We start from the raw sequence: 13609 nt of genomic DNA on the forward strand, positions 1-13609 counted from the left end.
CAACTTTTTCCTCTCTGAACTTTCTGTTTTTACTGTATGCTTGCATACAAAACCCCTGTCAGTTTTTTTAGCAGTTACCTTTGTCGCTTAACCTTTTCATAGAGGGTATCTTTGACCATAAATTGGTCAACTGTCAAGTCTGCAGTCTTCAGCATAGGCAGTAAATTAGAATATTTAATCCGTCCATCCATCCATCCATTTTCCATCACGCATTATCCCTGCTGGTGCCTATCTCCAGCTGTCTACGGGCGAGAGGCAGGGTACACCCTAGACAGGTTGCCAGTCAGAATATTTCAAGTTAACATTAATTTATCTTATCCAACATTTTGTGTTCTTGCTTAGAAGCAAGGCTTAAAATGATTACATCTCTGTGTACTAAATCTGATAACTGTAAAAGCTTTTTATTTAAATTGCAAAAATATAAATAAACTTTTTGTCATTTATTTGTATTGTACATGTTCTCGGCATGTGTTTAATCATGCAGCACCTTATAACTCTTTACTGTGTAAATATTCAACAGCCTCTCTCTAAATAACTGTTCAATTAAAATGGGACGACGGTTTAAATATTCACAAAATAACATTAACATAAATCACTAAGCAGTTTGAGTTTGAAGGTGCTTAAAGATGCTTTGGTCTTTGCCTTTCCTGCACCAGGGTCCAACTAATCAGGATTTATACTTATTCAAGAGAGTTTTCAAGCACAGGTAAGACATAAACAGCTTAATACAAAATCTCCCATAAAAAAATCTTCTATCCTTTTACATGGTGGATTTATTAGTGTTGATTTTTTTGGTTTGGAGTTCAAGATTCCTTTTCAAACTATGGTTTTCTCTGAAATACTGAGTTTTGCTTTGTTTAAATAAATTGTGATGCATGGATTAATAAACAATGCTCCAGGAATGTGTTTGTATTACTCTGTAAAATGTGAATTTGCTTAATATGTTCTCTCTTTCTTTCTTTCTTTGAGCGGGCTCGTCTGTCTGCTAACTTGATTGAACCTAAAGCAAGTGTCTGACACTCTTCCCTCTTAGTATGAGTGTGCTGTATCCCTTTCCCTGCGTTAATTCCAATTTAATTGCCAGTTGCCTCAAGGCACTTCAATAACAGTAACAAATGATTTGATTTAGTGGACCTCATCAGACTGCATTTTAAATGCGACACAGCAACCCCACTTGAATTCCAATGAAGTGCTGGCACAGTCCTCTGTTTACTAATGATCCTCTGCTGGAGATGTCTGATTGAATCTGAGTCAGGAGCAATGGGACCTGCTCACATTGTAAATGATCTGCAACCTGAGCAGACAGAGAAATAAGGACCTCATAATCTCACATTAAAGCCTCACTCTCCAGGACACGCACATTATGTCAATGCTGCTTATTAGTCCCGGTCCCTACTTCCAACCGCACATGTGATTTGCATCAGTGTGAATGCCAGAGAGGGTTTGAGAGCTGGCGTCTGCAGCCTGTAGATCAAGTGTTGACTGTATGACAGCCAATGGATCTTCTTCATGTAGCCATTTTGACTTGAACAACCCTGCCAGCGAGTCCCTATCTGTATTCCTCGCCACACTCTGTGCAACAGGAAAGCAGCCCCAAAGAGATGCCAGGTCACACACAGGATTAAACTGGATTGTGTTTTTTCCTGCAGTCCTGCCTTTAATGGCTTGATATCACTACTTAACATTCAGCACAGAGCGCATAGAGTAGGCATCATTTAGGGTGGAGCCACTATCAGCTGCTCTTTGAGCACAGAGACAGAGGACTTCACAAGCTGAAGCCGACTCCTGATGGGGGGAATGAAGAGAATAATTATACATCTAACACACCAGGAAAGAGGCATTGATTGTGTGATTGGCATGCCCTGTGCATTGTGTGGGGAAATTCTTAAAGAAAACAATCACTTTCATGGTTTAAAATAGCGCGTATAAAGACTCGCTGCTGAAAGTGCCTCTAGGCTTTTAGGGGAGTTAGTTTAGGTAGAGGCACTTGCTCTTTGAAAGAAGCTTTTCCCTCAGAGGACTTGCACAAAGTTGAAGTGACCCAGTTTCCCCACTTAAGGCCCTGTCTGTGTATGGTACTGAAATAACTGCGTGTCTGTGTCTTCTGCGTTCTCCAGGGACTGACATGGCGGTGTTCTGTCTGCTGTGTGCAAAGCGCTTCCAGACCCAGAAGGCCCTGCAGCAGCACATGGAAGTCCACGCAGGCATGCACAGCTACATTTGCAGTCACTGTGAGCGCCCCTTCCCGAGCCACACCACCCTGAAAAGACACTTGCGCTCCCACACAGGTAAGAACTCATTTAAACCATGAATGCTGACTGTGGTGTCACCTTCTCTCAGGTAATGTCAGTGTAATACTGTCAAATACAAACAGACTGTGGTTGAAAACTGTTTGCTTTCTTGCAGGTAACTTATGTGTCTTTTGTTACGTATAAATATTTCAGATTGATCAAGCTTCAGTGACTGGTATAGAAAGCCTATTTAGCTATGACATTTAGCTCTCACATCAGAATTTCAAAAAAAAAAAAATATCCAACTTCAACTGGCCCTTAGTGAGACGATTGGAATTTATTTTATTAAACTGCAGTTGAATCACAATTGAAGGGAGGGATGAGTACAAATAAATAAGCAACAATGAGAACTGATTTCTACCAGAAGAGTTCAATCAAAAAGTCATTTAAATAAATCTGGCCTTAAAAATGTTTAAGTAGTTCAAAAAGATGACATCATGTCCCAATCAAAGGAAAGCTAAGAACAGATGAGAAACAAAGTTATTTACTTCCATCTGTCTGGAATTGGACTTATAACGCAACTTTAAAGCTTTATTACCACTTAAAGCTATGATCTACAAATGGGGAAAAAATGAAGCAGTAGTGAACTTTCCCAATAGTACCAACATCAGCACAAGAGCAAGCCAATAAACAGAAGTTCAGAAAATAACCAAGAACAATGTCCAGAGAACTCTAGGCCTCATTTGACTAACTGAACGTTTGGCTTGTCAGGCAACAGTTACTGCTGACACAAAGGGGCAGAAAGGCCTATCTTATATAGTTACCTGCAGACACATTGATAATGATTCCAGACTGTGGATTGCAAAAATAGGTTAAATTTTTTAGAAAATGCGCATCTCATTAAATTACGCCTGTAACTAACAGTATTTTAGGAAAGTCATTTACTGACCACGTCTGCCAACAAGGTGGAACAACTGGGCCCAGATTAGAGGAGACTTGGGCCAGAACCAGCCTTATCTTCTATGGCTACCAAATGGTTTCTTCTACAAAAGAGTTTGTAAAAAGAATAATACATAGGCTTGAAATTTAAGTAAAATTTAATATTTTCCCATAAATATTTCATTTAAAATGGTTTGGCCACTGGCGCGGCCTCTTTTAAGTTTATTAAGCCGCTCCGGTAAAATGCAAAAGTCTGCAGGTAGAGACAAGAAAACACAGAGCATGGATTTTTCCCTCTGCCCTGCATCAGGCAGCAGCTCCATCGCCTTTTCATAGAAATGCTACCAGGACACACAATCTGAAGTCTATAAATAGGATCAATTGCATAAAAGTGCAGAATATACAATACATGAAAAGGTGGCAAGATTCGTATTTGTAAATGTTAAAATTGTATGTTTTGTCCAAATCTATTTGAGGGAGACTTATGAAGTGGAGCTGCTTTACTTCTGTAGGAACTGGGCTCTTTGCTGTAGTTAACAAATCAGATTAACTAAAACACGCTTGGGTTTGCAGTAGGGAAACAACCCACAGCAGGCCAGTGTACTCAACTTTGAATAGATCAAAAAAGCAGAATTGAAAGTAATTAAGTGGACTAGTTAAAGCCCAAATAAATATAATAGACATTCTATGACTTAACCCTAAAAAGGCCATCCTCCAAAACCCCACACCATAGCCTAATTAAAACACTTCTGCATAGAAGAGGTATTTCTTAATAGCATTTGTTTTCAACAAGAGTGGCACAGCTAGCTCTTAGTTTGGACGATGAGAACTAATTCAGATACAGTAGGGTTACGCAGGTTTGCATAGAATCTTTCCCTGAAAAATAATTATTTGTATGTAATGTTTTCGGGCATAGTAGGTTAGAGTCCTTGCTCAGTTGTCTGCAAGGAGTACTTTCCCTGATTGGTTGGGTTCTCCATCTTCCTGCCCATCTGCTGAAGTTAGATAGAATAAATTTATGTCAGGCTTTTAATGTCATCTGGCCACTAAAAGTGTTTTACACTAGAGCCAAAAACTAATCAAATTCACTAATGTGCACACATGCAAACACTGGGGCTAAGTGACTTGCCCAGTGGCACATCAACATGTGACCTTAGGAAGCAAGAACTTAACCCACATATTTTCAAGTCACTTACGCTACCCAGTGAGGCACAGTCGCATGTCTGTGTCTCTTTGGGTAGCACTGTGCTGGACTGGTAACTTGTCCGGGGTCACAGGCGCATTTGCCTCTCGCCCAATAATAACGAAGGCCATAGCTCCTTGCTACAAGGAGAAGGTAGAGCAAATGAATGGGTAAGCGGCAAGATGAAGGGAGGGATACTTTTTCACAGCACTCTGTTTGGAAAATAGACAACGTGTTGTGTTATTTCTGTATATAGGTTAATTTCCTCAGGTTGTTGGCTGTAAGGCTTTAGTCAATTTGCACACATCCTCTCCCACTCATCCTTCTTGCTCTCTATGGGATGACTCACCTCTCTTGTGACAGCACTGTACCTTTATGGCCGGTGCATATTTTTGGGCAATCTCATCCTGTTTATATTTTGGGTTCTGAGACAGCCTTTGGGCCTCTGCAATTCATGGCTGTCACTTCTTGTGTAGTTCACAGAAAATGATAGAGGAAACCCAAATAAATATTGAAGGAAAAGCAAATGGAAATGACGTGTCTCTGTGTTGCGCTGAGGGTGAGTGCCGTGGGAGACGGGGAGATATTTACTGAAAAGATGTCCCCTTTTCTTCTCCTACCTTAAATAACACTACCAGCTGTCAGCATGGCTTGATGTCTAGACGAGAGAAATACATAATTGATGTGAAGAGACAGAAGTGAAGGGAGTCTTGGCCATGGCAGCGTATCTTGTTTGTATGCCATTCTGCTTGGAAGTAACATTTTGTAAATGTCATCTGCTCCACAGTGGAGTGGGGGATTGGGGAGAATCGGCCTGTAATGAGGAGAGCAATGTATCCTCTGACTTGGCTGTTGCTGTGGACACTGAGATAATGAGGCACATAGGTCATTGGAGATGAGTCAAACTCTCAGCCTAGGAAAGAAATAGATTAACTACAGTATAGTGAAGAGAGCAGCACATGCCCTGAAGACTTTTATTAGCTGTTAGCATATAGCCAAGGGGCGTGTTGTAATGTCATTACATTAGCGTCATCCTAAAGCATTTTGTTTCAATAAAGCTATGTCCAGGTAGAGCTGTGTGCTTATGTACCTACCCAGGTGTCTATGCTGGTACTGCGCGCCGTCAAGTTCTATGATTCTTTTAGTACCTAAGGGTTGCATTTTTTTTTCTAAAATTGTCGTGCCACAACTTTGCTTCTAGGCGATCACCCGTTTGAGTGTGAATTCTGCGGGAGCTGCTTCAGAGATGACGGCACGTTGAGGGGCCATAAACGTATCCACACCGGGGAGAAGCCCTATGAGTGCAATGGCTGCGGCAAGAGGTTCAGTCTGAAACACCAGCTGGAGACACATTACAGGGTTCACACAGGTGAGAGCTCAGATAGAGAATGAATACAGTCATACAGTACCTTGTAAAAGTACATGGGACAAAGAATAGAATAGCAAAATACAAATTAGCTGACTGATCAGCTGTTTCCTCTGTGACAGTCCTGAATGTAAGCACTGGAATTGCATTTCTATCTTGATATCTCTGTTATGTACCATCGTTTTAGCTGACATAATAAATTAAGTACAACTTGTCTGATTGCAACACAGTGATTGAAACCTCTGTCCATTACTGATCTGTTCTGCTAGTTTACTACCTCTACTTCCTGTGTATTACACCTTTCAGTGTATGGTGACATTATGATTTGCACAAACCAGATCTACTTGGCTTTTTTTTTTGCAACATGTTAAACATTTGTTCAAAATATCACATACGAGTTGGATAGAAACATTGTGAGTTTATACAATCTTTACAGATTTACACTCAAATTTTTTTGCCAATTTTCTCAAACTGAAACACATTTGATAGGGAATCTTGAACTTAAATCAGTTTTCAAGGTTAATATTTTGGTTTAGGCCTTTGCCTCAAAAAGGCCATTTAATAAACATGAATATGTTTAGATTTTTGCCCTTTCACCATAGCCCTGGTTGTATGGGACCTCTGTCCTGTCAGAAGATGAGAACCTGTCATAATGTCTAATATTTTTTAGCCTTTAGTCTTTTTTTTCCTAGATTAAAATGCATGAAGCTTCATCTAGTATTACTATTTGATTGATTTCTTAAGGTATTAGTTACACTGAATTGTTTCAGGTGTATCAGAGCAAACTGGACTACTTAGAAATACATTTTACACTTTAAAATGTTTTTGCTGTAAAAAACAATAAATAGCTGACCTGTCATTTGTGAATGCAATGTCTAAACAGAGAAAAACAAAACTTTAAGGTTTAAAAATACCTTTGCAAGTCACTCACTAATTTAAATATACTATTTACTAAAGCCAGAACAAATTTGGATGCTTTTCTTTGACATAGTTTAAGTCTAACATACTAGTCCACCTATAAAAAACATATAGCTGCTAATGAAGCTAGCTAGTTTAGCTTACTCTAGTATGTCCAAAATATGACATCATTTAAAATATGTAATATGAACCAACAACAAGAATATCTGGGAACAAACATGTTTTCCCTTGTATGAAATTGCCTGTTTCTGTTCAAAATAATATTTAATGAAAAGACAAACATAGCACATGTTAATTAAATGTATAATTTGAAATCAATAGTGTTGGATCAATTAGCAATATAGCCACCATCATAAAGTCGCTACCCTGTAAAGATATGCCACAGTTTACTTATTTAATTAAATTTTTTAAAACAAGTGTTTGAACTTATTTTCCAACAATTGTTTTAGATAAACTTGAGCAAGAGAGTGCAACACTTGGTTTATGTTTGACACAGAGCACATTTTCTATACTACCTCCACAATTTGAAGAGTTGTAACTTTTTTTTGTAATTGTGAAAGATAGAAATACTCAGGAGTCTAGATTGGCTTCATACTGTAGAATCTGCAAAAAAAAAATGTCTTTAAACCTGAGGCTAGAATTTAACCATTTACGAAGTAAGTAATGATCTGGTCATTTATATTTCAAAACCATTTCTATTTACCACGAAGCTCCATCTGCCTAAATAATTTGAGCAATACTTTTATATATCTTTAAACAAAGATTTTAAATCCATGGAACCAATTGACTACCTTATATAGCTAACTTTAAAAATATAAATGAGTGAATATAAGCTCAATGATTGAAGGAGGGTAGTATCATGCGGTTTATCCCACTCCGGATTTGATAGGTAGGATAGGTACTTGAGTCTTTTTAGCAAGGTTTTATACTTTCCTGCACTAAATTATTTTTTTTCATACTAGACTGGGTACAAAAAGAAGGACAAAAAATATTCAAGTAAATGTTTAGTCAGTTTTGTTTGCATAAGGCTTGACAAGATTTGTTGTCATGCAACTTCTCATTTCCACTTTTATGAAAACTGCTGCTCAAGTCTGACACCCAGTGGTATGTTTTAGTTAAATATTATAAAGCTCAATTTACATTTTTATTTATTATAAGAGTACTAAAATTATCAATTGGATTAATCGTGATTTATCAATTGTTGAAATAAACATCCTCTATTTAAAATTGAAAATCCTCCCTCAGTAAGTATGTATTTAAAAAGTGGTCAAAGAATTATTCAATTGGCAGAATAATCTTTCTTTCTATATAGATATCTACCTATTCAACATATGTATCTAAACACACCTTATTAATTTATCTGTAATATTTTGTGCTTGCAATTGAGTTTTTTCCTGTTTTTTCCATTATTTGCAGTTAATTAAAAATGCAATTAGTATTTTTTTACTTTAAAATGTTTTTGTTGAGGAATGTTAATCTACTAAAAGTATTTTGTTTAAAAAAATGAATCAAAAAGTAATTTAAGATAATAAGATTAATTGATTACTAAAATAGTTGACGGCTGCCATCTTACATCATAAGCAAGGTTTTGACAATTTTTTTTTACATAATTTAGCCAGGCTTACAAGTTAGCCTGTACAATACATAAATAAAAAAGGTAAGGAAGTAATTGGAGACAGATTTTTCTACATTGCTTGAGATAACTTGGATAAGTTGCTTAATAAATCTTAGACCACAAAAATCAATCCCAAAAAATAAAACCTGGGATGCTACTAAGTAAAGACTAAGGAAGAACACTTTTCCTGCATTTTCATGCAGAATTTATGCTCCTCATTACTGAACCTGTTTTTCCGCCTAACATTAGAGTTTCTCTATGAACAGTCTATAGAAATGGCTTCAGATTTAAGTACTGCAGGTATTTCTTCCACTGTCTTTAGCGTACTCAAACATGTTAAACTATTTACAAGGTCAACATAAAAGTTGACAAATGTTGAGGTAAATACGATACCTCATCCTAAAATCTAAAAGGAGAAGTGTGAAGCATAACCTGTTTTTATCTCTTAGAAATATTGATTTGTAAAATAAAAATACAATTATATTTCATGGTTGATTCTAATGTAAAATACCGTTTTGTGTGTCTCCTGAAACAAAAAACAAACAAAACCCAAAAAAAACAACAAGTTAGATAATACACCTTTTGAAATCAGTATCTGGTCTTTTCAAAAGTGTCCCATTTTTCCACCATAGCACTACAAAGCATACAAAGACTTTGTGTTTTTCCTCTTCTCATAGGTGAGAAACCCTTTGAGTGCAAGCTGTGCCACCAGCGCTCCAGAGACTACTCGGCCATGATCAAGCACCTGCGTACACACAATGGAGCTTCTCCATACCAGTGCACCATCTGCCAGGACTTCTGCCCCAGCCTGGCCGCCATGCAGAAACACATGAAGGGCCATAAACCCGAGGAGGTGCCACCTGACTGGAGGATAGAAAAAACCTATCTGTATGTCTGTTACGTCTGAGCAGAAATTGGACCCCAGGCACAGTCTAACACACACACACACACACATACTGTCAGTCCTGGATTAAAACTTGTGCTGCTGCTTTAAAGCTGAATGCATAAAGTATTTTGCTGTTTTTGGACAACGTTTCCTCTAAAAAAAGTTTTTTTACTGGACGACAAGATGTGCAAGCAGGGATACCGGAGTGTTTACAGAGTAAAGCTGCAGCTAATGATTACTTTTGTTGGCAGTCAAATTATGAGTGCTATGAAGAAGAGACAACCTCGCAAAGATATCCTAGGTAAATAATTGAATCTATCTGACAAACAGTAAAATCCAAAGAGATTTGCTTTCCCTTTCTCAAAAACAAAAATTCAAACATTTTTTAGAGCCGGTAGGTGATTTCTTCTAGCGCCAGTTCAGTTAATTCTAAAAGCTGGTGACAGATTCCTGATGGCTTAACTGTTTGCCTCTCCTGCACAGAGAGACACACACTTCCTCTCTTGCACACAGAGTTTAGATAACATTATCTTTAAAGGATACATTGTGGTGAAAAATCTATGCCACGGTGACTTTGACTGCAGAACTACTCATGCAGCAGCAGAAGCACTGAAGCAACTGCTAAACCACCGTTTTGTATCATTTTCAGTTTGCGCGGCAGATGTTAAAAATGACTCCTGAAAAGCTTGATTGGCTGAACTTTGCAACTTCTGTCTCCCTCAATTTCCTTTGACTTTACCTTTTTTTTTCCTGCAGGTGGAATTTTGAGTTTGGAGTTGCTTTTTTCTGCATGTTTTTACTTGAATGGCTGACCTCATGAGTTTGATCTCTTTAATTGCCTTGTCTTCTCATGCAGTTGGTGTTTTTAAACAGAGGCAAGTTGTGCTGAAATTGCAATTGCTTCTATTGATTTCTTTTCAATTTATGTGTTGGTTATGTGTTACCAAATGTATGTGCCTGTTCCATCCATGCTCTGTGTCCATGTTCACTTAATAGAGATGTACATAGAAACCAACTAGTGACAGGAATTGATCAAATTTCAGTTTGTTTGGCCCTAACTGGTGTGAACGCAGCTGGAAACTCGGAATGTCATCTTTTTTACTTCATGTTTATCTTCAGAACTAACAGGTCACTGTAACACCAGTCTTCAATGTAGATGGGGTTACTCCAAGTTCACTATTTTCTATTTTCAATGTTAGTAAATGAAAAATAAAATCAATACAGAGATGTTAAAAATTGTTTAAAAGAAAGCCATTTTCAACCACTAGTCAAGATGTGTTGGTTGTTCCTTAAGACTACAACAGGGTAAGAGTGCAAAACCTGAAGCGGATAATAAGAAGGCTCAACAAAGAACAGAAACGTTTTTTTTTTTCATTTTCTGCTTTTAGAATTTACCAGGAATTCCAGTACTAGTGAGCTATGACTCTTTAAATTAAACCAACTTTTTAAGCTATGGGTTTTTTTTGTGTGTGTATAATTAGGGCAAACATCCGAATTTCAGCAGGGAATCTTTAAAAGGTTATCGAGTCTAATCACACCTTAGGTCAGCCTTAGGAGATAAAAACCTGTTTCTTCAGGTAGTTTGTCACAGATTAGGTCTCAATGCAGAAGTTTTGCCCTTTTTAGAAATATTCTAAATTGGAATCCACTTAAAAAAAGGATAATTTAAACAAAACAAATTATCAAAATATTAATGCAAACATATTGTTTTATCCAAAAAGAGGCATCAATGTAAATTGTGTGTTAAATGCTAATAACACAGTCCAGCAAATAAAACTGAGAATATCATGAAGGTTTTTACATCTATGGTTTCAGAAGCCTTGGAAATGGGGCTTTAATGTGGACCCAACAGTCCAGGGTTGTGGAAATATTCTGTGAATGTAATGCAGAAATGCACAGTGTATCGGAGGTCATTGCTTTAATCCTCCTGTAGTGAGCAGTGTATCATGTGCAAGAAACAGGTAGCATATAGTCATAAATATTTGCACAAGAAGTTGTTTGTGTCATGAAAACGCTTAAATAGAATTTCCCCAAGTATAAGAAACATGTCTGCAAAGGAAGGTTCAGCATTCAACATTTAATATTCCTGATTTTTTTTTACAATCATTCCTATAAATTCCCCATTTTGATGTTAATTTTCCTACTCCACACTCGCACACCGGAAGATATCATAGCAACACGGCTAAAATTAATACTGACCTTATTTAGTTTTTTAAGTTTTTAGGGAGACTTTGGTCTTAGTTGGCCTCTGTTGAAAGCTTTACAAAAACCAGAGACTGGATATTGGTCAAACGATTCTGATCGGTGCGTCCGTATCCCATACATTTCTCTACTGGTTTAGAATTCACATACAAATCACTTGTTTTGTTTAAGCCAGATTAACTTGAAAAACATTATACAAATGGTTAAACAGTGTGTAAAAAATGGACAGGCTATTAAAGGCTTTTAAGTGTAGTATTTTTTTTTTTAAATCATTGCTTCTATATAGATGTCTTATAAAGATCACAGAATCAGAATTTTCTATTAAAAAAGGAAAAACATGAAAATAAAATTGTTTTTATATAAAACAAGAACAGAAAATTCTGACATTCAACTCCTATGAGCAGGTTATTGTTGGTCGTAGTGTAGCTGTAATGTTCTGTCATGGTATGTGATTCCCTTATGTGAGCCTAAAACAGGCCTTATAGATTTGAACTTGTTGTATTTTTGTATTACAGTAATTTGCTGTTTGTTTACATTTGGTATGATTTGAGAAACACCTTAATGTTTGTGTGTTTTTTATGAGTTGATTAAGACCCATCCCTTGTGCCTCTTTTTATAAGTAGAGCCTCGATGTGCTTGAGTACATGGGACTGTGCTGTCGGTAGGTGTTTTCTGGGTGTTTGTTTATTGTTACTAAACTAAAGATAAAATACCATGTAGATTCACTTTGTCTGAACATTGCAAATGGAAGCAACAAACTGTGATAGTGGCGGATAATCTGATGCAAGATCTGAGCAACTTCTCATCTAAAAAAAAAATAATGAAAAAAGTGGAACGCTTGTTTCTAACATTTCCCTTCAGAGCCACAATGGACTGACATCTCTGGAAGATAAGCAAATCTTGGCATCTGTGGGCATCACCAATGCCTTCTTAAGTAGCCAACAACACTCAGTGCCATGAAAGCCCACAGTCACTGTATCTATTCTACATGAACATGCACTATAAATGGATTTCCTCGATGGACCAAAAGAAATAGAGCACTTTTGTTTGAAAAGGGTTTTTCTTTTCTTTGATCTTTGTATGTTGTGATAATGCAGCTGTCTTTAATTTGATGTGTCCTAGAATGGTGTGATTTGCATTGTTTAGATTATGTCACTGTCTGTCTACCTCAGGACCAGATCAAAGCTTGAGCTGGTATCCAATCAGGGTTGTTCTTCTTGCCATGTGTGCAGTAATAAAAAAAAGAAAAAGAAAAATCCCTTCTCATTACAGCTTTGTATCACAGTGTGTACAAACGTTTTCTCAGTGTGGATTCAGGCACAACTCTGTATGCGTCAGTGTTCAGTGGCATGGTTTAAAAAAAGAATAAAACGATTTACTATTTTATGCATCTCGTCTCAGTTTCCTGCTGTTACTTCCGTTTCCTTTTATTTGATCTTGTACATAAGCATTATTTACAGCTGCCTGATATCTTCTAAATATGTGACGCATCATTATATATAACTGACAGAAAACTGGATCTATAAAATGTTTTTTTTTTTTTAGAAATGAAATAGTGTAAGTACTGGTTTGCTTAAGTAGGCAGTTCCCAACAAGTCAAAGCTGGCAACAGTTAAGATTTATTTTTCTGGCATTTTTTCATACAACTAATTTATTCACTTGTAGTTATTCCCACAATTTTTTATGTTCTAATGATTTTAGCAGCCCCTGTTATTTTTGCCAGTAAAAATAGGCAAGCAGCGAACATGAGAGTGAATTTAGATTTACTTTGTAAGTGAAAAAAATAATAATTCTGAGATCTAAGAAAACCAAATTTGGTGCCTGTTTCTTTTGTGTTGGGACAAAAAGATGGATGGATGGATGGATGGATGGATGGATGGATGGATGGATGGATGGATGGATGGATGGATGGATGGATGGATGGATGGATGGATGGATGGATGGATGGATCATTATTACATGATGGATGGATGGATGGATGGATGGATGGATGGATGGATGGATGGATGGATGGATGGATGGATGGATGGATGGATGGATGGATGGATGGATGGATGGATGGATGGATGGACAAATCCATCATGTAATAAAAATCCATAATTAAAAGAGCCTTTGGAAAAGACCTTTAACGTATAATTGATGTGTTCATGTAGGTATTTTTGCAGGTTATTTCTGACAAAACAAAGTTTTCCTGTCAGAGTGCAGCATTCTAATGCAGGGAGATGATACATTAGCAAGTGCTCAATAATATCTTCAGTGGTGTATTTTC

General features: G+C 37.1%; 1 protein-coding gene across 1 annotated transcript in view; it reads left to right on the top strand.

The window, feature by feature from the left end:
- zbtb16b (zinc finger and BTB domain containing 16b) overlaps positions 1–12726 on the top strand; it is a 38985-nt gene extending 26259 nt beyond the window's left edge. The window contains exons 5-7 of the mRNA XM_038303432.1: positions 2118–2288; positions 5555–5722; positions 8930–12726. Coding sequence (XP_038159360.1) covers positions 2118–2288; positions 5555–5722; positions 8930–9159 — 569 coding nt within the window. The 3' untranslated portion in view covers positions 9160–12726. The remainder of the gene's footprint in view (positions 1–2117; positions 2289–5554; positions 5723–8929) is intronic.
- The last annotated feature ends 883 nt before the right edge of the window (positions 12727–13609 follow it).

This window comes from Cyprinodon tularosa, unplaced genomic scaffold (genome assembly GCF_016077235.1).
Source record: "Cyprinodon tularosa strain WSP-4 unplaced genomic scaffold, ASM1607723v1 ctg51, whole genome shotgun sequence".
Taxonomy (NCBI): Eukaryota; Metazoa; Chordata; class Actinopteri; order Cyprinodontiformes; family Cyprinodontidae; genus Cyprinodon; species Cyprinodon tularosa.